The sequence below is a fragment of the Vombatus ursinus genome, unplaced genomic scaffold (assembly GCF_900497805.2).
Source record: "Vombatus ursinus unplaced genomic scaffold, bare-nosed wombat genome assembly UNPS02009770.1, whole genome shotgun sequence".
NCBI classification, from domain to species: domain Eukaryota; kingdom Metazoa; phylum Chordata; class Mammalia; order Diprotodontia; family Vombatidae; genus Vombatus; species Vombatus ursinus.
This window is the reverse complement of record NW_020949548.1, coordinates 15,970,870-15,992,054: the sequence shown is the minus strand read 5'-3', so window position 1 is coordinate 15,992,054 and position 21,185 is coordinate 15,970,870. Positions and strand designations below refer to the sequence as shown.

At 41.0% G+C, this 21,185-nt stretch overlaps 1 protein-coding gene across 1 annotated transcript in view; it reads right to left on the bottom strand.

The window, feature by feature from the left end:
* Positions 1 to 77: 77 nt before the first annotated feature.
* Positions 78 to 21,185, bottom strand: part of PDE3B (phosphodiesterase 3B) — a 148,706-nt gene continuing 127,598 nt past the window's right edge. The window contains exons 12-16 of the mRNA XM_027852569.1: positions 19,718 to 19,917; positions 14,336 to 14,539; positions 8,603 to 8,764; positions 2,742 to 3,024; positions 78 to 2,575 (exon numbers count right to left, since the gene is read on the bottom strand). Of these exons, the coding sequence (XP_027708370.1) occupies positions 2,397 to 2,575; positions 2,742 to 3,024; positions 8,603 to 8,764; positions 14,336 to 14,539; positions 19,718 to 19,917 (1,028 nt within the window). The 3' untranslated portion in view covers positions 78 to 2,396. The remainder of the gene's footprint in view (positions 2,576 to 2,741; positions 3,025 to 8,602; positions 8,765 to 14,335; positions 14,540 to 19,717; positions 19,918 to 21,185) is intronic.

The window sequence follows — 21,185 nt, the reverse complement described above, 5'->3', positions numbered from 1 at the left end:
CCAACGAGACCTTAGCCCAGACCCCACACCCTCCCCCCTACACAGCACAAAATGAAGTTACACTGGGGGACAATTAGTAGCTTTAAAATATTTAATATACCCTACCAGTTCCTTATGATTATGGAAGTAACAAATTGGACAAAAATACTTTGCAGAGTTTCTTTGGGCTAAAGTCACCTGTTTATAAGCCATAATCAAGGAACAAAAAGTTGAAAAGCTCTAATGTTGAAAAATCAACAGCCAATTGTCAAATTATTCCATTATTTTAAAATAAATTCCAATAACTGAATATTCTAAAAGAATAAAAAAGAATAACACGCTTCTCTTGAGAAGCTAAATGAAAGCTGTACATTAAATCCCCCCAGCCTCCCCTTCAAAATCTTAACCAAAAAGGGCCCTGTGAGTGCCTGCTTTGTCCTGGCTGAGAGGTGTGACGTGCGGAACCAGCAACAACGGTGCTCCTCTGAGGTTGGCTTCTGGTGAAAAACTTGACACACAAAAGGCAAAACCAATAAACTGGGTGAACACGTCTAAATGGTGGAGAAGGTGTGACAGACAGTGGAAACCCTGGGCATTACAAATGAGGTCTCTGTGTTGGAAGCAGGAGGCTTGAGTGTGAACACCCCACCAAAGTGTCTTTTGCAGATGGTGATGCACATTCCAGTCAGATGGGGTGACAGCTGTGCGGGTTAGCGTGGCATCTCCGAGTCACATCAGCCTTGCAAAGATAACACTTTAACCACCAAGAGACCAGAGCGCTTCCCCAGCACTGCCGGATGCCTCTAGTCTAGACTGAGCTCCATCAGTGATTACTTGACAGCATCTGTTTGCACGGGCTGCTCTCAGTGCTCTCCCTGCACACTCCACACAAAATCACACATGTGCCACCGTCCTAGCTCACAAGTGCTGTAGAAAAGCTGTCTATGCATGTGTTTTGCAACCATCTTCGCCACTGTCATCCAAGACATTTTAGGAAGTAAGATGGTTGGCAAAAATCATTTTAGGTAGCAAGAGAAAGACAGAGTCAGGTCAGGTGTGTATGGTAATCCTGAAACTAAACCAACAACTGGGCAATAGGAATAAATACACAGTGGTTATCTTAGGCTTAACCTTTTCTTACATGGCCCAGAATGCATCTGGGGCAGAGGTACGCACATCCAAAGGGGGTGGATGTGTCGGTGCCACTGACCAGGGGAACTCTGACTCTGAAGACAGCCATTCCAATTCTGTATTTACTGCATGCAAAAACACAGAGTATTTTTCCTCTAGCTGTTCATGACCTTTTTGTAGGAGTGGTTTGTGTTATATTCTGCAGTAAAGATCAGAGGGGTTTCAATTCAACAAAAAGAACAAAGAAGAGAGAGTTTCCCGTTTTTGGCTTTGATGTGTCTCAAAATGTATGTATGCAGAAGGAATAACATTCCTAAGGTTATAGCACAGGTTCAGCAATGGGATGGGATTGGAGTTTGTTGGGTTTAGTGGAATATGCTTTAAAAATATTCATCCTGAGTTAAGAGTGAAAAAATGTAGCAGTACTGAGTTTAAAAAAATCTCTTTAAAGATTAAAAAATTCTACCATGGAGCATCGAGGCTTAAGTTTTTAAAAGACAAAATTTGATGTTCACTGCAAACCCGAATCCTTTCAGTAAAACTGCAACAACGATGTATGATAGTCAAAGACATCAGAAATTGATGCACCTTGGTCCATCTGAGTAATTTTTAAAAATCAGAATACAATGTGAATGTCTCACAGCCCCGAAATGGAGAAACTGAGGTGGGAGGGCAGCAGTGAACACACCATGGAGACCCTCCCACTGGGTATACTGCAAACGCCATCTTCATCATTAGACACGAAGAGATATCAGGATGCAAGAACAGAATAGAGTGAATCCCAGTCTCACACAAACCAAAAGTACCTGCCTCCTTAGCAACTGAAGAGTTCTTTCTCAACTTGCAAGAGCCACGTGGAAAGGACAAGCTCTGGATTCAGCACGATAGCCTTTGAACCAAAAGATCTGTCCACAAAGTAGGCTTTCAGAGACTTTACAATCATGAGATTTACGAAGGATTAAACCCAGCTTTCTGTTCCATGCAGTTGAATGCACGAGAATGGGGACGTGGCTACAGCAGCGAGGATCCCATCACAGTATGAAGGCCTTCCCACCTCCTAGAAGATGGGCTGGTCTAAAGTCGGCACAGTGAAGAAACTGAGGCTAGGGTGTAGAGTCCTCTTCGAGTATAGCTTCTTCACCCGTTCTCCCAAGGGAAGGTAACAACGGCACCCCCCTTCTTCTCCCTCAGCATAGTGGAGGTGATGTCGATGGCGATGATGGACGGGAAGATGGCGGTGCTGATAGTGGCAGCGGCATTTCTCCCTCACCTGCTTCCTCCATGACTTAGAGTTCTTTGGTTGGAGATGGAGGTGGACTGTGGCCCTCCACACCCGCCTTGCCGTCTGCAGCAGAGTCCTCACTTCCTCTCTCAACCAGCCTCTTCCACAGCTGATGATTTTCATTCAGATGCTGCGTTAACTGGCAAAACTTGCGGTGCCTGACCTTTTTTTTTCGTTGTGGTTCTGTGAAAATCAAAATACAGCTTTAAAATCTTAGCATCATAACGACAAAGGCTTGTCTATGACTGACTTACACATGAACACAAGAGCCTGGCAACCTAGAATAACTTTCTGAAAGCTATGTTGGTGACACTCTGCGCACAATGGCACAACAAGGGTGGTGCCTTACTTGGCCGGGCACTAGGCGGAGAAGCAGCAGGAGCCACAGTGGCGGTAGCAGTAGTGTGAGCTCTGTCTTGTTCCGACTGTAATTCTTCAAAAAACTCCTCACTCGCAGCATCGTCACACTCTTCCTCTATCCACAGGCCAGGCAGCAAACCTGCTGCATTGTAGGAATTACACAGGGGCCCCACTATGTGAGAGATGAAAGATTCCTGCAGCTTTGCAAGCTGTGGACAGTGGCGATCCATGAAAGGACTGATGGGCAGCCCAAGACTGGCCTCTTCATCTCCCTGAATAGTTTAAGAAACAAACAGAAGGTGCATTTTTATGTACTTCCAGTGTTCAAAGCACACTACCAAGCTCCCTCCCTTACCCTAAATCCCAGTCTCCAATATGGCACAAGAGAATTTTCATGTAAGTTATCACTGTCTTTCAAAAGATTCATGTGAAGGTTGGTTACTTATCATCAGTGTGATAGTCTCCATTTAATGACAGTGATGAAGTGGAGTCGGGAGATCAAATGTTTGTTTGATCAATGTTTGTTTGTCAGCTCTTTCCTTCTCTGTTTCTGAGGCCAACCTAATGATATTTCATCCTCTTTAAAGACTGTGCTGGCTGGCATCTTGAGAAGTTTGCTACAGCTGTGACTCTAAGCACACATAAGCACATCCAGGCCTTTAGAAAGCACTGAGTGCATAAGCAAACTCTAGGCTCTCCTTTCAGTTGGTTCCTTAGTTTTCAGCAGTTGTTCCCTGTCCTTATTCTCCTAAGGGATTTTATGTTCATTCAACAGTAACAGAGCACCAAAAAAAGAGACTGTTTCTTCATTGAGAATCAGCAATATTACTAATATCCCTCTCCCTCCAAAGTGCGTGAGTAGTGAGGGGAAGCAGTGAACTCCCTCCCTTCTCAAGCCCACTTGCTCTCAGAGGCTGGCAGCCAATGCCAATATGCATGCCTTGCTCTCACCCACACAGGTTTTAGGCCCTGGTGATCATGGCAGTACAGGGTGGTCTGCACCAGCTCTTCTGACAGGCAATTTGGGATGTTGCCCATTTTGGGGTCATCTTCCCCCATCTTTCAAAAAGGTGCTTTGTGGAGCATAGTAAGTTTATTTCTCAGAACATTAAGACTTTAGTATTTATATTTTCATTCAAAGACAAGCAATACTTTCAAAAAAGAAAAAGAGAACAATTATTTGTAAACACCTGAAGGAATATCTCACCAAATTTTTTTGCCCCATGGTTAGAAAATTTGGGGCTGACAAGACTGTTCTGTTGGTCTCTAGAGGAGGAGTTAGGATAAACAGAAAGAAGTTATAAAAAAGGCAGTTTTCAGCAATGTGTAAAGAAGCACTTTCTAATAATGGAAGTTATCCCATAGTCTGCTTCATGAGAGAGTGAATCCCTATCCCTGGAGGTCTTCAAGCAGAAGCTAAATGGAAGTAGGATAGGATGGAATGTGGATATAAAAAGGATTCCTATTTAAGTAAACTGTGTAGTAGGTGACCTCTGAGGGTACCATTCAAGAATAAAATTATAGCATTTTATGAAAATACACTGGCAAGTTTATGAAGCACAGGATAAACATCCTGTACCATACACCATAGAGGCCCTATCGAAGGCAGCACAAAGTGGAGGGTGGGCACTGACCTAACAGAACTCTCAGGACAGCATCAAAGAGGGCAGAGCAGAAAGGAGGAAGGTCAAGACAAAAGTAAGTAAAATGTAATCCCAGAGCAATGACTCCTTCATAGAACAGGACAGAATAAAGTCCTGTTACATACATATAAGAAAAGATGGAAAATGACTTGGTCAAAGTTGAAACTGGAGGCAGAGCCTAGACTTGAACTTGGCCAAGGACTTCGACATACTTCCTTCTGTTGACCCATCTAAAGAGAGTGATAGCATTATCTCCATTTGACCAAAGCTTGAGGCCTGGAAGGGCTGTGACTCTCCCAAGATCACACAGTTATTTTATGACAGATAAGAACTTCAGTGCTTCTTATCTATTCCCAATTCTAATCATGAGAGCTAGACCAACTCGCTCATTTTACAGATGGGAAGGTGAGGCCCAGAGAGGGGTCACAATGATGATGTAACCAGGATCCAAGCCAGTGTTCTTTCCACTATATCACAATGTGATGATGATACTAGAATTAATCCTAAGTCTCATATCATACTGTAATTGATACATCCCTAAACAGATTTCTGCCAGTGTAAGGATTTAAAATTTGTTTTAGATATTTTATACAGGCTAGACTGTGTAGTGTAATGTACAGAAAGCAGGTGTTAGTCTCAGGAGACACAGGTTTGAGTCCTGACTGACATTCTAGCTGTATGACAATGGGTTGAGTAGTCACTTAACATCTGACCCAGGCAGCTAAAACTACAAGTCACGGAGAAGTCACTAATCTGCTTGAGCTTGGATCCTGGTTACATCAGCACTGTGACCCCTCTCTGGGCCTTACCTTCCCATCTGTAAAATGAGGGAGTTGGCCAGCTCTCGTGGATGGTGTTGGGAACAGATAACAAGAAGGAAATGTATCAGATGCTCTGCTCCTATAGGTCTCCTGAATCCTAGATCATTCCACTAGAGGGATGATGAAGAGAGGAATATTTAGGAGATTTTCCACAGGATGAAGTAGTAGGAATTCTGTGGAATGAAGAACAGTGACTAATTAAATTCTTCAAGAGGGCTCTGCTCAACTGATAACACTGTAGCTAAGCCTGCTTGGAAGAGAAAATCCATCCACGTCAAAAGAAAACCAACACGCATGGTTTTTCTTTGCCATACTTGAATTGGTGATAGTCTAGTGTATCCTGGGGACAAAAGGCAAGGCCAGAATGGGATGGAGGGTAAGAAGCACTTTAGGGCACTTTGTATGCAATCTGATTATTTCTCTGTAATCTAGCAACTATATGTAAGGAGAAAAAGCTGAATGCCCAACAGGGAAAAGCATCCTCATATTTTGTTTTAAAAACAGAATTATAGAAAGAGTTACCATCTTTGCTTAAACACCGAGTAAAACCTAGTGACAAAGTCAACAAAAGTAGGATTATCCAAGTAAGGCTGTCCCCGGAAAAGTCTAGTGTTTATGTTCATGGCATAAGCTCTACGATTATGGACATAGAATAAAATACGCCCGGGATATGCTTTGAAAAGATCACTTTAAGGCATTTTAAATACTTTTGAGCTAATAATTATAAACTCCCATGTCCCCACAACACAGGGCAGGTTAAGAGCTCAAGATATACAGCCTGGCGCCTCAGTGCCATATGAGTATTCCTATGTGAGTATTCAGTCAGTCAGTGCTCATTAAGCACCTACTATGTTCTTCACACTGAACAAAAGCAAACATGCAATCACTCACTCCACTGATAATTACTTCTGAAGTTAAAGGTGATTATCTACTGAAAGACCTGAATATCATCTTCCAGAGATTCTCCATTGAGTTAATGAGTTTATATTCAACCCAGGATAATATGGCAAAGATCCTCAAGTACACTCACATCCAAATTCAATAATGAGTTATCTGAACCTGAAAATCAGATGTTAGCACAATTCTACTACATTATGTGTGACCTTTGCCAAACGCAGTCAACAATTCAGTCAACAAGCATTTATTAAGTGCCTACTATGTTCCTGGCACTATGAACCAAGAAAGGCAAAAGAGCCTTGCTCTCAAGGAGCTCCCAGTCTAATGGGAGAGACAACATGGAGACAACTACACACAAACTAATCTAGACAAAATAAGCTGCAGAGAATCAAGAGAAGGAAGGCACCGGCATTATGGAGGACCAGGAAAGGCTTCTTGTAGAAGGTAGGGTTTTTGCTGGGACTTGAAGAAGCCAGGAGATGGAGATGACAAAGGGGAGAGCTCCGTGCATGAGAGGCAGCCAGTGAAAATGCTTGGAGTTGGGAGAAGGAGAGTCTGACTCGAGTAACAGTGAGGAGGCCAATGCCACTGTTCACTGAGTGTCACTGAGTGTGATCACACTCTGATCACAAAGCAGGTGGAGAAAAGGAATAAGACCACCAGAAAGGCAGGAAGGGACCAAGTTATGAAGGACTCTGAATGCTAAGGGTAGGAAGTACTGATGGGGGATGGGAGTCTGTGACACAGTCAGACCTGTGCTTGAGGAAGATCAAGTGGAGAACAGATTAGAGTGGAGAGAGAACCAAGTCAGGGAGAGCAACCAGAAATTCAGTAGAGAGCATTAGAGCTGAAATAGTTCTGTTAACAAAAGGATTGTAGAGTTAGGTATTTTCAAGCCTAGAAATAAAATTGTGGACATGATTGTCTGTGGTTTATGGTTGAGGTGGGTGCCCCTGGGTCAACTGGCTTTGTTCTGTCCACCTGCCACAGATTCGAGATGTAACTATCTTGCAAATGCATGCTCTTGGTCACCATGTGCCCCCTATCACCACTACTAGGATCCTAACTCCAGCCATCTGGTGTCCTCTATATAGCAGAAACAGCGTTCTGGAGGGAAGAGGCTTTTTGATCTTACTGTCCTTGCTTGATGCTGGGTCTGATTCTGGGCCCAGTGGCCTTCGACCAAGAGCTGGCTAGCAAGCAAAGAACTCTCTGGACTCCTGCCTCATATTCAGTGCTCTCAGGCCCTTCTCTCCTTTCCCAGGAGTCAGAAGAGGAAGCACCAGGGAAGCCAGCTGTGTATGCAGCACAGACAAAGTTTTTAAAGGTGAAACTTTAGAAGACAAAAAAAAGAAAAATAAATGAGGAGAGAATAAGAGAGTAGGCAGCCTGGTGTAGCACACAGAGAACTGGAATTGTAGCCAGAAAAGCCTGGGTTCAAATCCTGCCTTGGACATTTATTAATTTGGTGACGATGAACAAGCCCTACCCTTCTTTGGGCTTCCGTTTCCTCATCTATAAATAAAGGGATTGCACTTCATAACCACTAATGTCCCTGCCAGCTCTAAATCTGTGATCCTATGCTCTTAGAACTATAAAAGAATAAAAAAGCAACGTGTCCTGCAAAGCCCCGTGATCTACTCCCCGCTCTAGCTCTCTCGGCTGTTCATCTCCCAAGGCAATAAGCTGGAGGGAATGCTGGGATTCCAGTCACAGGGCCTGGGTCTCACTTTTAGTTTTTCCACTTACTAGCTGGGTTATTTTATATAAAGTGATTTAATCTCAGTTTTCCCATCGGGAAAACGTGTGTGTGGTGGTGGGGGGCACTAAATGATCTCTAATGAACTATAAAACCTATTTTGGAGCACAGTCTCTGACCACCCCTGTACTTTGTGTTCCCCCTTCTCCTGGCCTGGGCCATCCAGGACTCCTGACTGCTTACATGGCTTGGATGAGGTGGGGGGCACTGACTATTCCTTCTAGAAAGATGGAAGACCCCCAGGAACAGTTCCCTGAAATCCTGCTGCTGCCCAAGGACCCTGTGCACTTTGCCAGCTTTTGTACCCTTAGGCTTTCACATACACCCTGAGCCTGGATGGGCTGCCCCCCCTGCCCCAAGTAAGAGGGGGATCTCCCTGAAAGGAAGGGCAGTCTCTCCTTTTCTATCTGTATGCCCAACCCCTTAGGATGCTGCTCAGCACACACACAGCATGCATGCTTTAAAAATGCTTTTTCACTCATTCGTTCCTATAAGCTAGACTTGCCTCACCTCTGGACAGGACCAGACTCAAACTAGTCTTCAGTAATGGGAACTAATTCTTGTTCTCACTTCTTCTGATAAAAGCCAAATAGGCTTGGAAAGGAGAATGGGAAGCTGGAGGCTTCCCTTTCCTCTCCTGGGCCCAACCATCAAACATGGCATCTTTTCTGAAGAAGCATGTGCCAGGAGCAGCTACTTTTCCAGGCACCCCGATGACATCTGGACTTACCTGGTCATAAAACTCACTAACAATACCTTCCGTCCACCTCACGTGCAAGTCTTGAGCTTTCGCCGGACCATTTATGTCTGCCAATTTGATGCACACCTGACACACGAGGAGCCGGTCGTCTTCACTATTCCACTGTATGCCAGGACTGTTCACATCATTGGCCTGTTTGAGGAAGAGGAGGATTCTGTGAGCTTCACACATCCCTGTTCCCCACTAAGCCTGACTGTGAGTCTTGCCCAGATGAGACAGAAGTTTCCTTAAGTTCTTAACAACCACCTGTGCCAAGACCTAGAAGGCTCCAACTGTCCTCTAAAGTGATGTAGCCATTTTTGTCCCTCAAGAAAGCAAACTTCCCCAAGTGGTTTCACCAAGCTAAAGGGTTCAATAACTATTTTTATCAATAAATAATCATTTGAGATGGAATAGGGCCTGGACCTGTGATTTCACTAGCAGACATAAAGAAACGCCCTCTAACCAAGGCAGAGCAGCACCTTCTTGGCAGGCTGAAGGCCTTGAAGGCTGAATGCTCAGTTAAGTGACTTCCCTAGGACCACACAGCTAGTATACATCAGGATTTGAAGCCAGGCTGGCTCAGAGACAAGCTCTCTTTCCACAAGGCTATGCTTCCTCTCAATTATATTTATAACTGCCAAACATAATGACAAAAATAGGCAGTGCTGCATAGTGGAAGGCCAGAAGCCCTAAGTTCCAGGCCCACGTGTGACACTGTGTCAGGCCGATAACCCTGCACAAATCCCTTCCCTTCTCACTACCCCAGGGCCTGGACCTGGGATTCCACCATAACAGCAACTGCCTGATGAGGATCTTCCAAATACCAGCACAGCTCCGGGTGTCCTCAGTAATGCAGGAGCAAGGCCCCAAGAGGTTATCTATCCAGGGTCACAGCCAGAATATGTCAGAAACTGCCACTGACCACCTGGGAGATGCTAGGCAAGTCACTCTTTGGGCTGAGGCCCAATGAAATAGGAGGTCTGAACTTAATGATCACTAACATCCCTTCTGCCACTACTGAGATTCTATGATTCCAAGTTTTTATATCCTTTATAAGATTAGTTAAAATTCATTTTAAAAAACATCAGATACAAAAGAATAATGGCAGGATGGCAACTAGACCTTGGACCATTTTTATCTGAATACTAACAAAAAGATGAGAAAAATGAGATAACTACAAAAAATAAGAGTACTGACTACATGGGAAAGCTTACTCTCTTGATTTTGTAACACTGATGATGAAGCACAGGAATCAAGGGAGTCTTCCTTAAAATGATGGGTAGCATCTACCTAAAACCATCAGCAAGTATTATCTATAATGGGGATAAGCTAGAAGCATTTCCAGTGAGATCAGGGTGAAACAAGGATGACCATTATCACCACTGTTATTCAAGATGGTACTGAAAATGTCAGCTTTAGCAATAAGAGAAGAAAAAGAAATTGAAGAAGTTAGAACAAGCAAAGAAGAAACGAAGCTATCACTTTTTGCAGATGACATGATGGTATACTTAGAGAATCCTAGAGAATCAAGTAAAAAATTACTTGAAATAATAAGTAACTTTAGTAAAGTTGCAGGATATAAAATAAACTCACATAAATCATCACATTTCTATATATTACTAACAAAGCCCAACAGCAAGAGATAGAAATAGGAATTCCATTTAAAGTTACTGTAGACATTATAAAGTACGTGGGAGTCTACCTGCCAAGACAAACCCAGGAATTATATGAAACAATTACAACACTTTTCACACAATAAAGTCAGATCTAAATAACTGGAAAATATCAGTTGCTCATGGGTAGGCTGAATTAATATAATAAAAATGACAATTCTACCTAAATTAACTTACTTATTCAGCACTACATCAATCAAACTACCAAAAAATATTTTATAGAGCTAGAAAAAACAATAACAAAATTCATCTGGCAGAACAAAAGGTCCAGAATATCAATGGAACTGATGAAAGAAATGCAAGGTAGGGTGGCCTAGCTGTACCAGATCTTATATTGTATTATAAAGCAGCAATCATCAAAACTACTTGGTCCTAGCTAAGAAATAGTGGTGGATCAGTGGAATAGCTTAGGTGCACAAGACACAGTCATCAATGACTACTGTTTGATACTCCAGCTTCTGGGATAAGAACTCACTATTTAACAAAAATTGCTGGGAAAACTGGAAAATAGTATGGCAGAAAGTGGGCATAGACCAACATTTTACACCATATACCAAGATAAAGTCAAAATGGGTATATGATTTAGATATAAAGGCAGATACTACAAGCAAACTAGGAGAACAAGGAATAGTTTACCTGTCAGATTTATGGAGAATGGAAGAATTTATGACCAAATGAGATAGAGAACATTATGAAATGCAAAATGGATGACTTTGATTACATTAAACTGAAAAGTTTTTGCACAAACAAAGCCAACACAACCAAGATTAGAAGGGAAGCAGAATACTGAGAAAGAATTTTTCCAACTAGTGTCCTTGAAAAGGGCCTCATTTCTAAAATATACAGAGAACTAAGTCAAATTTATAAGAATACAAGTCATTCCCCAACTGATAAATGGTCAAAGGATATGAACAGGCAGTTTTCACATGAAGACATTAAAGTTATCTATGGTCATATGAAAAAAATGCTCTAAATCACTATTGATTAGAGAAATGCAAATCAAAACGACTCTCAAGTACCACATCACACCTATCAGATCTGCTAACATGACAAAACAGGAAGATGAGAAATATTGGAGAAGTTGTGAACTGATCCAACCATCCTGGAGAGCAATTTGGAACTATGCCCAAAGGGCTATAAAACTCTGCATACCCTTTGACCCAGCAATAGCACTTCTAGGGCTATATCCCAAAGAGATCATACAAACGGGAAAAGGATCCACACGTACAAAAACTATCTATAGGGGCTCTTTTTTGCAGTTGCCAAGAATTGGAAATTGAAGGGATGCCCATCAACTGGGGAATAGCTGAAGAAGTTGTGGTATATGAATGTAACAGAATACTATTGTTCTATAAGGAATGATGAGTAGGCAGACTTCAGAAAAACCTGCAAAGACTTACATGAACTAATAATGAGTGAGGTGAGCAGAACCAGGAGAACACTGTACATAGCAACAGCAATGTTGTGCAATGATTAACTCTGATAAATTTAGCTCTTCTCAGCCAAAGCAAGGATCTAAGACAACTCCAAAGGACACATGATGGAAATGCTATCCATATACAGAAGTTGAATGCAGATCAAAGCATACTACTTTCTCTCTTTCTTTTTTCTCTTTTTTTGTTTTTGTTTCTTCTTTCTTGTGATTTCTCCCATTAGTTCTAATTCCTCTTTACAACATGACTAATGTGAAAATATGTTTCATATGAATGTATATGTAGAGCCAATATCAGACTGCACACCATCTCGGTGAGGAGGGGAAGAATGGGAGGGGAAAAAATTTAGAACTCAAAATCTTATGGAAGTAAATAATGAAAACTAAAAATAAATTAATTAAAAAAAATTATAAGGCAGAATGGGACAGTGGAGAGACCATTTGGTTTGAAGTCTGAGGACTTGAAATTCACCTAAACCTGAGTCGACTAGAGGATCCTGGGCAAGTCATTTCATGTCTGTTGGTCTCAGAGAATTCATTTATAAAAAAGGGCATTTGAATACCATATGATTCTAATGACCAAGCCTGGCCCCTGAGATGAGATGAGGAAAGGCATGGCCTCCTTTTCTTGGACAAGGGTGGGCCCAGGCTGTGGCTGTGGACTACTTCATATATGGTTAATGTCTTGGTTAGTTCTACTGGACTGCTTTTTTTCTTTTTCTTTTTAAAATTTTTATTCCCAAGTATGGTCCTCTGGGTAGAGAAGGAGGAGAGAGATATTTGGAAATGAACGTGATTAAAAAAAAAAGATGTCAACAGATTTTTGTTAAGAAAGAAAAAGGAAACTAAATAGTTTTGTGTACTATCAGATGGCAGAAAAGATTTTGAACTAGAAAGGACTGGCTCTAGTCTAGTGTCTTTGAAGACTGCAGTTTCAGTTGAACAGTATGGTCAGAAACAATAGTAGAGAGGGTTTCAAAGATAGTAAGACAAGACACTCAAGACAAGGCAGCTTTCTCAAGGAATTTAGCCACAAAGGGGAAGAGAGATATAGGACAATCGCTAGAGGCGACGGTCAGATCAAGTAAGGGTTTCAACTACTGAGGAGACATGAGCGTGTTTCTATGTAGCAGGGAAGGAAACAATACACACGGAGAGAATGAGAGGAGAGTGGGGTCAATATGCTAGAGAAGATGACAGAGGAGAAGATCAAAGATGTAAGAAGTTGGCCTAGGCAAGGAGAAAGGTCACCCACCTCTTCATCTGAGACAACAGAGAACGCAGATATAGTGAAGGAAGATGTCTGCATGATAAGCTGGAGATGAGAAGAAGCTCTCAGTGAATGGCTTCCATTTTTTCAGTTAATTGTCAGTCATGGTCTTCAGCTGATGGGGTGGGGAGGCTTGAGGAGATATGAGGTTTGGGACATCCAGTATGGAGAGTGTGAAGTTACTGATTAGGGAGAAGCAGGGGTGACTCAGGAGATAGACTGCTAGGCCTGGAGTCAGGAAGACCTGAATTCAAATCTGGCTTTAGACACTTACTATCTAACCCTAGACAAGTCATTTCACCTCTGTTTGCCTCAATCCACTGGAGAAGGAAAAGGCAAACCACTCCAGAATCTTTGCCAAGAAAAAACAATGGCCAGTATTGGCATGCTATGGTCACGAAGAATTAGACATGACTCAATGACTGAACAACAGAATGACTACCTTGCTAGAATGACAACACTGCTGAGATTTTATGACAAATTTGTAGGGAACCAAGTCAGCACAGTCTAATAATTTCCCCAACTCTGTTTAGCTGCATATGAATAACAGCAAAGGAAACAGATCATTCTTGGGATTTGACAAGGCATGATCAGTAATAAAAATTATCACTGAGTCTTCTAAAACTTTCCCATAAAAGATTTCTAATTTTCTGCATTAAACAGAATACAAACACTAATACATTCTTGACAGAATTCTGAAATGATCTAACCATTGTGAAAAACAATTGGTAATTACACTGAAAGAACAACTCAACTTTCCATACCCTTTGACTCTGAGGATCCCACTACTAGGTGGGATCCCCCCAAGGAGGTCAGGAACAGAAAGAAAAGTCCCATATCCAGCACAAGATTCAAAGCAGCAGTTCTGTGGTAGCAAAGTACCGGAAAAATGCAAATGTTCACTGACTGGGAAATGAGAGACTATTACTGTCATTAGCAACAATAACAAGGTTTCAGAAAAGCACAAAAAAAAAATCACAGCCAAAAAACACCTACAAAATGCAAACGAACACTAATAACTGGAAGGACTGAGCTGAGCTTAGAACCAAGTTAAGAAAATGCATTGAAGAGGCGAGGGATAGACTATCTACTAGCTTATATACTTTCAGATACATGTGGGGTGGTCTTGCTGAACTAATTTTCAAATAATAAGGGATGGCTCACTGGGTAACAAAGAGATATATTCAAAAATGGATTGCTGTAAAAACAAAAGAGATAAGATAGACAGACAGACAGATAGACAACTACGATGCAGACAGAGGACCTCCTCTCCAATCCAACTTACTTAAACAAATATAATACAATATTTCTACCTCTAAGTTTATGTAGCAACTCATACAACAAACCTTAGTATTAAAATCAGCAAGGAAATCAAAATGTTTTTTGAGATCTGTAGCCAGAATGGCTTCAATCACTAAATAACGAAAGTGCTTGAACTCTGGTTGATTAAGGTTACTGAGAAAGTTGAAGTCAGGTCGAGAAAGGAACAGGTTCCAAGCAGCAGCAGCATGATGATTTTCCAGGACAGAGCGGTCATTATACAACACAGCCTAGAAAGGAACAAGGAAACATGTAAGCGGGTATCAGATGATATTACATTTTAATAAAACATTTAAAAGACTTTGAAACCAAAAGAAGATAAATGACAAAACACAATCGTCATTTAGAATCAAATAATCTTAGAGCTAGAAAAGAACTCTGAGGTCACACAGCCTAACCTCATCTTTTGGTTAATTGTAGGACTATTAACATGTGGCCTGCTACAGAATACCACCTGCAAAAAGCCTACCTGTTCACTTCTATCTGCATCAAGGATTAATGTTTAGATATGTGTAGAGATTATTCTCATGAAGATTTTGCAGAAATGGAAACATAAGCATGGAGCTCAGGTGTTAACTAGTATTTTCTCAATCATTGGGGGAAGGAAGAAGGGAGTAATAACACAAGTGATTATTCTCCAAGGATCTGACTGGTATCTTCCCCCTTTTTTCGGATCTCTTGAGACTCAATACAATAACATACTCAAAACTGAGTCATCTCCGGCACAGATACCCTCTGGCAAATGGAAGAATCCGGATGCCCTTCCCACCATTTATAATCGTTAGTGCTTTTTCTACTTCCTCATGTAGCCCCTAGGGATTGTGAGGTTAGAGCTCAAGTGTGGTGGCTCCACCATCATTAATGTAGGATATGTAGTCATTTCATAGTCATTTTAACAGGTTTTTCCATCTTTCCTTTGTTGTCTTTCCAGTTTCATCCTTAAAAGCTCTTATGAAAATTTAGCTTAACATGGTCTCTCTCATCAACCTTTCTATCTGTTTTTTTGCTGTAATACCCACTGTGTGTTAAGATGTTCATAACCTTCTACTATCTTCTGAAAAATTTTCTTATTAGATTTAAGTGTTTTATTTTTACATTCAATTTGTTTCTTAATATGCCCTTCTCCCTTTCCCTACCCAGAAACCTTCCCTTATAACAAATATTAAAAAGAAAGCAATTCAGAAAAACCAACCAACACAGATATTGCTGGCATAAGATTTCAGAAACAAATTTAGATCCTAAACCAGTAATGTGAACTGCCATATCTCTCTACTTGGTATGGAAAGGAAGTGTTTACTGGCTAAGGTGGTTTCTAGGGTTTTTTGATCTCCTTGTTATGGTGACTGATTTGTATTGTTTAAACTTCTTTAGGAAACAGTGATACTATATTGTCAATGTTCTATCCATTCCCCATTCTGGAGGCTAAAAACTGAGTGAGATAGACTGCTGGACATATTTCTTCATTTTTATTTTTCTCCTTGATTTTCATCTGTGCCACACAATGATTACTATGTAAACAGCTGATATGGAAATAAGTCTCACATTGTAATCAACTGTTTCCTATCAAGATAAAATCAACGTTTTTATGTTATTCAGCATCTCCTGTCTTCTTGAATAAAATGTTAATGATAAAAAGGCATAAGGCCTTAGTGTAGTCTAAAAGCCTCTGGCCCCTTTGTTTCTCCTGAGACAACTTTTCCCACATTTCCAAGGTGCCCTTATGCCCACATCTTTGCACTGAAGTCACTACATATTAAAATGTGTATTTAAAATATTAAAATATATGTGAATTGAATCTGGAGGGTCTTATTGGGATCTTGCCAGGATCTCTCTTGCTCCTCATCCTCTACAACAGATATTTGTCTTTTTACTTATCATATATTCTGCCATTTAAAATGGTAGAGCCTCATGAAATGTTACTTGTTTTTGTTTTTGTATAAAGTCACTCTATTATTTGCCCATCCAGAGGGAGCCCATGAACCATCTTTCAGTTCAGATCCATCTTTTTTGTCTCCTGGTTTCAAGTATAGAGAGAATGTCAATACAGGTATGATTCAGATCCTGCAGGGGCATGTCCACTTGTTATGCCATTGCAAAGGATCTCATATTAAGTTAATATTTATAAACAACTTGATTTCTTCCAACAGAAAATAAGCTCCTTGAGGGCAGGGACCATCTTCGTTTTTGTCTTAATATCCCTATGACCTAGCATAGTGCTTGACCCATAGTAGACACTTAACAATAAATGGTTGGTGAAATGAAGTTTCTGGCCCCTTTTCTGTCCCTCCACCATCACTGCAGAAGTAGAAGGGGAAAGCCCAGCTCTGGGGGTCATTTTGTATTTGCTTCCTTATAAGGTATAAATACAGGAAGAGCTAGGGGATATATAACTGAAGTGTTAAATATTAAATATTAACATTTATTATTATATTACTACACATATTATATTTATTAATACATATTACTCTACGCAGATCATCTGAGCGAATGATCATCATCATCATCATCATCATCATCTCCGACAATAAGAAAAGGCCAACAGTTGTTCCTAATACCTAGAAACATCAGAGAACACAATATGGCTGAAGAGTCTATCCCAGTAAGGAAGTCTAAGAATAATTTGGGTTAAATGGACGGGTAAAGTAGAGCATAAAAAAAAAAATCACAGAATTTAGAAGGGACTTGATAGATATTCTCATCCAAAATTCTTACTTTATGGATGAGGAAGCTATTGCCCCAAAAGGGAAAGGGACTTTTTGCCCAAGTTCAAAGAGGCAGCTAAGTAGTAAAGCCAGGACAAAAGATCTGAACAATATTTGGCCTTTTGGATAAAAGGACTTACTGCAAGGAGGGCTTTTTGGAGGAAAAAAATTCTACCCTGTAGGCAACAGAAGATGATACAGGCTCTATACATCCTTTCCTTATCTATGATGCTCGACATGAGCACATAGGAACTTTAAACCAGGTGTATATGTATGAATGAACAAGTGTCTGTAGGATGTCTGTAGGCTATTCTCACTGAATCCTCTTATTTACCAGACCTAACAAGCTTTATATAAGAAATTTTGCATCAGCTCATGCATCCTAATTGTTTTTTTCTCTGGTCTAGCAGCATTGTCCAGTTTAGGTCACTGTTGACTAGTCACTCCTTCAGGAACTTTTATACCGTATTAATCCCTGAACTTACAGATACTACGGAAATCTTGAACACGATTACTAAAACTGTTGTGATATTTAGCCCAAAGTTCTAGAAAACTATAAAGTATGAACAGACAGGTAAAACACAAAAGTTGGACTACTATTATACTTTCCTAAGGTCAGGTCTTTACTATTTGAAGTATTCTGTATTCCTAAAATAGCTGATAGCCTAATTTCCACATGTTCATCTAAAATCATATTCCAAATCCAAATATAAATGACAGATCATTTGTTATTTGGAGAATATCTTTAATTCAGTAGCAGGAATAATTTGAAATGTGTGTGTGTGTACATGGACACTGCAGACCAAGCACCTGACCTTATTCAGTGATGAGAGCCTGCCACTACTCCCCCAGCAATCCACTCCACCAAAACTGCTAATGACTCTAAGCAGGCTGGCTGCCTCTAACAACTGGCTTCTCTCTTCTGTTTGTAGCAAAGCGAAGCTTCTTGGTTTGGAGGGGATGCGTGTGTGTGCGTGTGTGTGTGTGTGTGTGTCTGTCTGTCTGTCTGTCTGTGTTTACATAATACAATGGAAAGAACACTGGTCTTGGGGTCAGCTGTACTTATGCTATCCGACAGGGCTGTTACAAGGAAAGTCCTTTGTAAATTTGAATGTGCTTTATAAATGATGGGGTATGATGGGGAGGAATCTACCAAAGCAACATTTAATTTATAGTTTTCCTAGCCAAATCTTCCCTTGTTTCTTCCCCTCCAAAGTCCTTCTCCTCAGTAACTCTTCTGAAACTGCTTCTCTTCCAGAGTTAATCACATACTTAGGATTTGTCTAGACAGTCCACGGAATTGCAGCCAATAAAGCAGACTGAAAAGATGGTGCAACGGGCAGAGTGCTTGGCCTGGAGTCAGGAAGATTCATCTTCCTGAGTTCAAATCTAGCCTCAGACACTCACTAGAGCTAGATGACCCTGGGTAAATTACTCAACCTTGTTTGCCTCAGTTTCCTCGCCTGTAAAATGAGATAGAGGGGGCAGCTAGGTGGCGCAGTGGATAGAGCACCGGCCCTGAAGTCAGGAGGACCTGAGTTCAAATCCGGCCTCAGACCAAATACTTGACACTTACTAGCTACGTGACCCTCGGCAAGTCACTTAACCCCAATGGCCTAAGCAAAAAGAAAAAAAAAAAGAGAAGGAAAATGGCAAACCACTCTAGTATCTCTGCCCAAAAAAAAATCTCAAATGGGGTCACGAAGAGTTGGACACAACTGAAACAACTGATCAACAACACAAGAAAGGAAGGCAAGAAAAACGGCCAGAGCCACAGAACTGAGATTCAAAGGCAGAGAGTAAGAGAAAGGGAAGCTGGGGGCGGGGGTATATTGTTCTTCACTGCCTGAAAAGGAACCTTTGGCCAAAATATGTTCCTACTTTAACATTAACACTCTGTGTGTCCCCACATTCATGTGCTTGACACTTAGAGCAGCCTCTGACAAACTGCAACACTAAAGACTTCTCACATTCAATCATCTCCTTCAGAACTATGTAAGACATCCTAAGGCATGTTCAGAAGTTCCACCAAAGTCCAGGTAGTCTGCATCTTGTCCTAAGGTTTCAACAAACAAAATAGAGGACATCTCATCTACCGATGTCATTGCCAAGTTGTTTGCCTTCATCACAGTCACACCTAGCCCAGAAATAGCTTTTCTAGAAGACAGATGAATCCTTCCTCCATCCATTTCCTGCTTTTTAAAAATACAGGCTAAAGTATGCTATTTTGAAAGCCTCCTTCCCTAACTGAGTATGACTCTCTTTGTCCTAGATACTCCTTGACCCATTATTTATACTTTTAAGGATAACTAACTGATTCAGAACCAGCACATAACCCTGAGGTACATGCCTGGACCTGGCTAATAAAAAAAGACAGAAAGAACAAAAGAGCTGAGTGACTCTAACAGGAAGACTACAGAGAATCAGACTCAGTTTCCAAGTCAAAGACAAAATCATACAGAACAGCTCCAGTGTTTTTTCACAGCAATGTCTGTCTTTCATAAACCATTTACCAATGTCCATCTGCACAACCAAAGGGGGAGATTTTTGACCATTTCCTTAGGACACATTGATGTATGCAACACATCAACATCCCTTAAAAATCAATGAAGGGTCCAATGGAGAAAATGGTTATATAATTATATTAATTTTCTAAAAGTATCTTAACTATTCCTCTCCAAGTTTTGTGATTAAAAATGTTCCTACCTGAGGATCACTGGTAGCAACCAAAAACGCATTTGTCCGCCCTGGGTGATCATAGTCATGCATAGCGGCTGCCACATAAAGAGCCATCAGTTCCAAGGCAGGAATGTTCAACGCCACACAGCCATAGTTTGGATCCGTCATTGGGCAACTTTTGGAGGAAGTATATGAAATGCGTATGGGAGAAAGTCCACTACTATATTCTGGGGGGAAAAATAAACAGCAAAAGTAGCTGTCATTTTCAGTTCAAGGCAACAAAGATTTATAAAGTATCTATTACATAAAATGAAGGCTTGGCATTTTCAGATATAAAGAGAAATGATTCAATCCCTGCCCGCACATAGACTTTAAGGTCTAGTGTAGACAGCATGACACAGAAACAAATAACTCTATTGGAAAGCAGACTATGTTAAGAGGACAGTAAGCTAAGTGATCTATCAACTCTTGGAATGAAATGTCAATATGGCCTGGGGAAAAGGAGATTAAAGAAAGCTTCACAGAAGAGGCAGAATCTGAACTGGCCCCTGAAGGCCCATCGCCATGCTTAGCTTCCTCACATTCAGTATTACTTGCCTTATTTTCCTATAAATAATCTTATAACTCTTTACATGCGATGACTGACACAGATAACTAAAAGTTATCAGCTCTGAAGTATACATAATCAACTCTTCTGTTGTTGTTGGACTTAGGACTTCATTGGTATAGGGATCTCCTGATAAGGACGCTGTCTCTACCATAGCAGACTAGTAACTCCTGCACACTTTAATAATATCAGAGAACTGCCTGGGACGCTGAGACATTAAATGTCTTGACCATGGTAATCTTGCCTCCTTAATGTGGGTCTATATCTTACATAGGGTATTCCCAAGAGGCAGAATAACTACTTGCCTTTCAGGTTAACCAGGCTGAAGTATAGGGATCCTTTGTTCTGAAACTGAAGAAGCCTCCCCTAATGAAATATGAACTCTCTTTGTCCTCGGTACTCCTTGACTCATTATTTCCATTTTAAGGATAACTGACTGATTCATAACCAGCTCATAACCCTAGGCTACATGCTTGGACTTGGCCTTTAAAAGAGAATTCAAAAGAGAAACAGAAACAAAGAGATGAGTAACTATGAGAGGAAGACTACAGAGACTCCAGCTCAGCTCCCTGAGGTAGAAGCTGGCTTATCTGCAAGGTCTAGACAACAACATAATCCCAAGAGAAGAGGAACCATGTGGCTACATAAATGACAGTAGCACAAGGCAGAATAATGGTGACATTCCTAGACTAACCAGAAGCCAGAGCAGAGGAGCAACAAAAAAAGAGAGTGCCACAATATGAAGGGACAAACCCAGTTTGCCCTTCATTAGTACTGTGAGTTAGAAGGCACTCCCAAGTGACACTCTACCCTATTTCTTTAGCCCTTTTGGGATGCCAAGGTCACATGACTAACAATATGGAGAATTAAACATTTTCTCCAATTCTT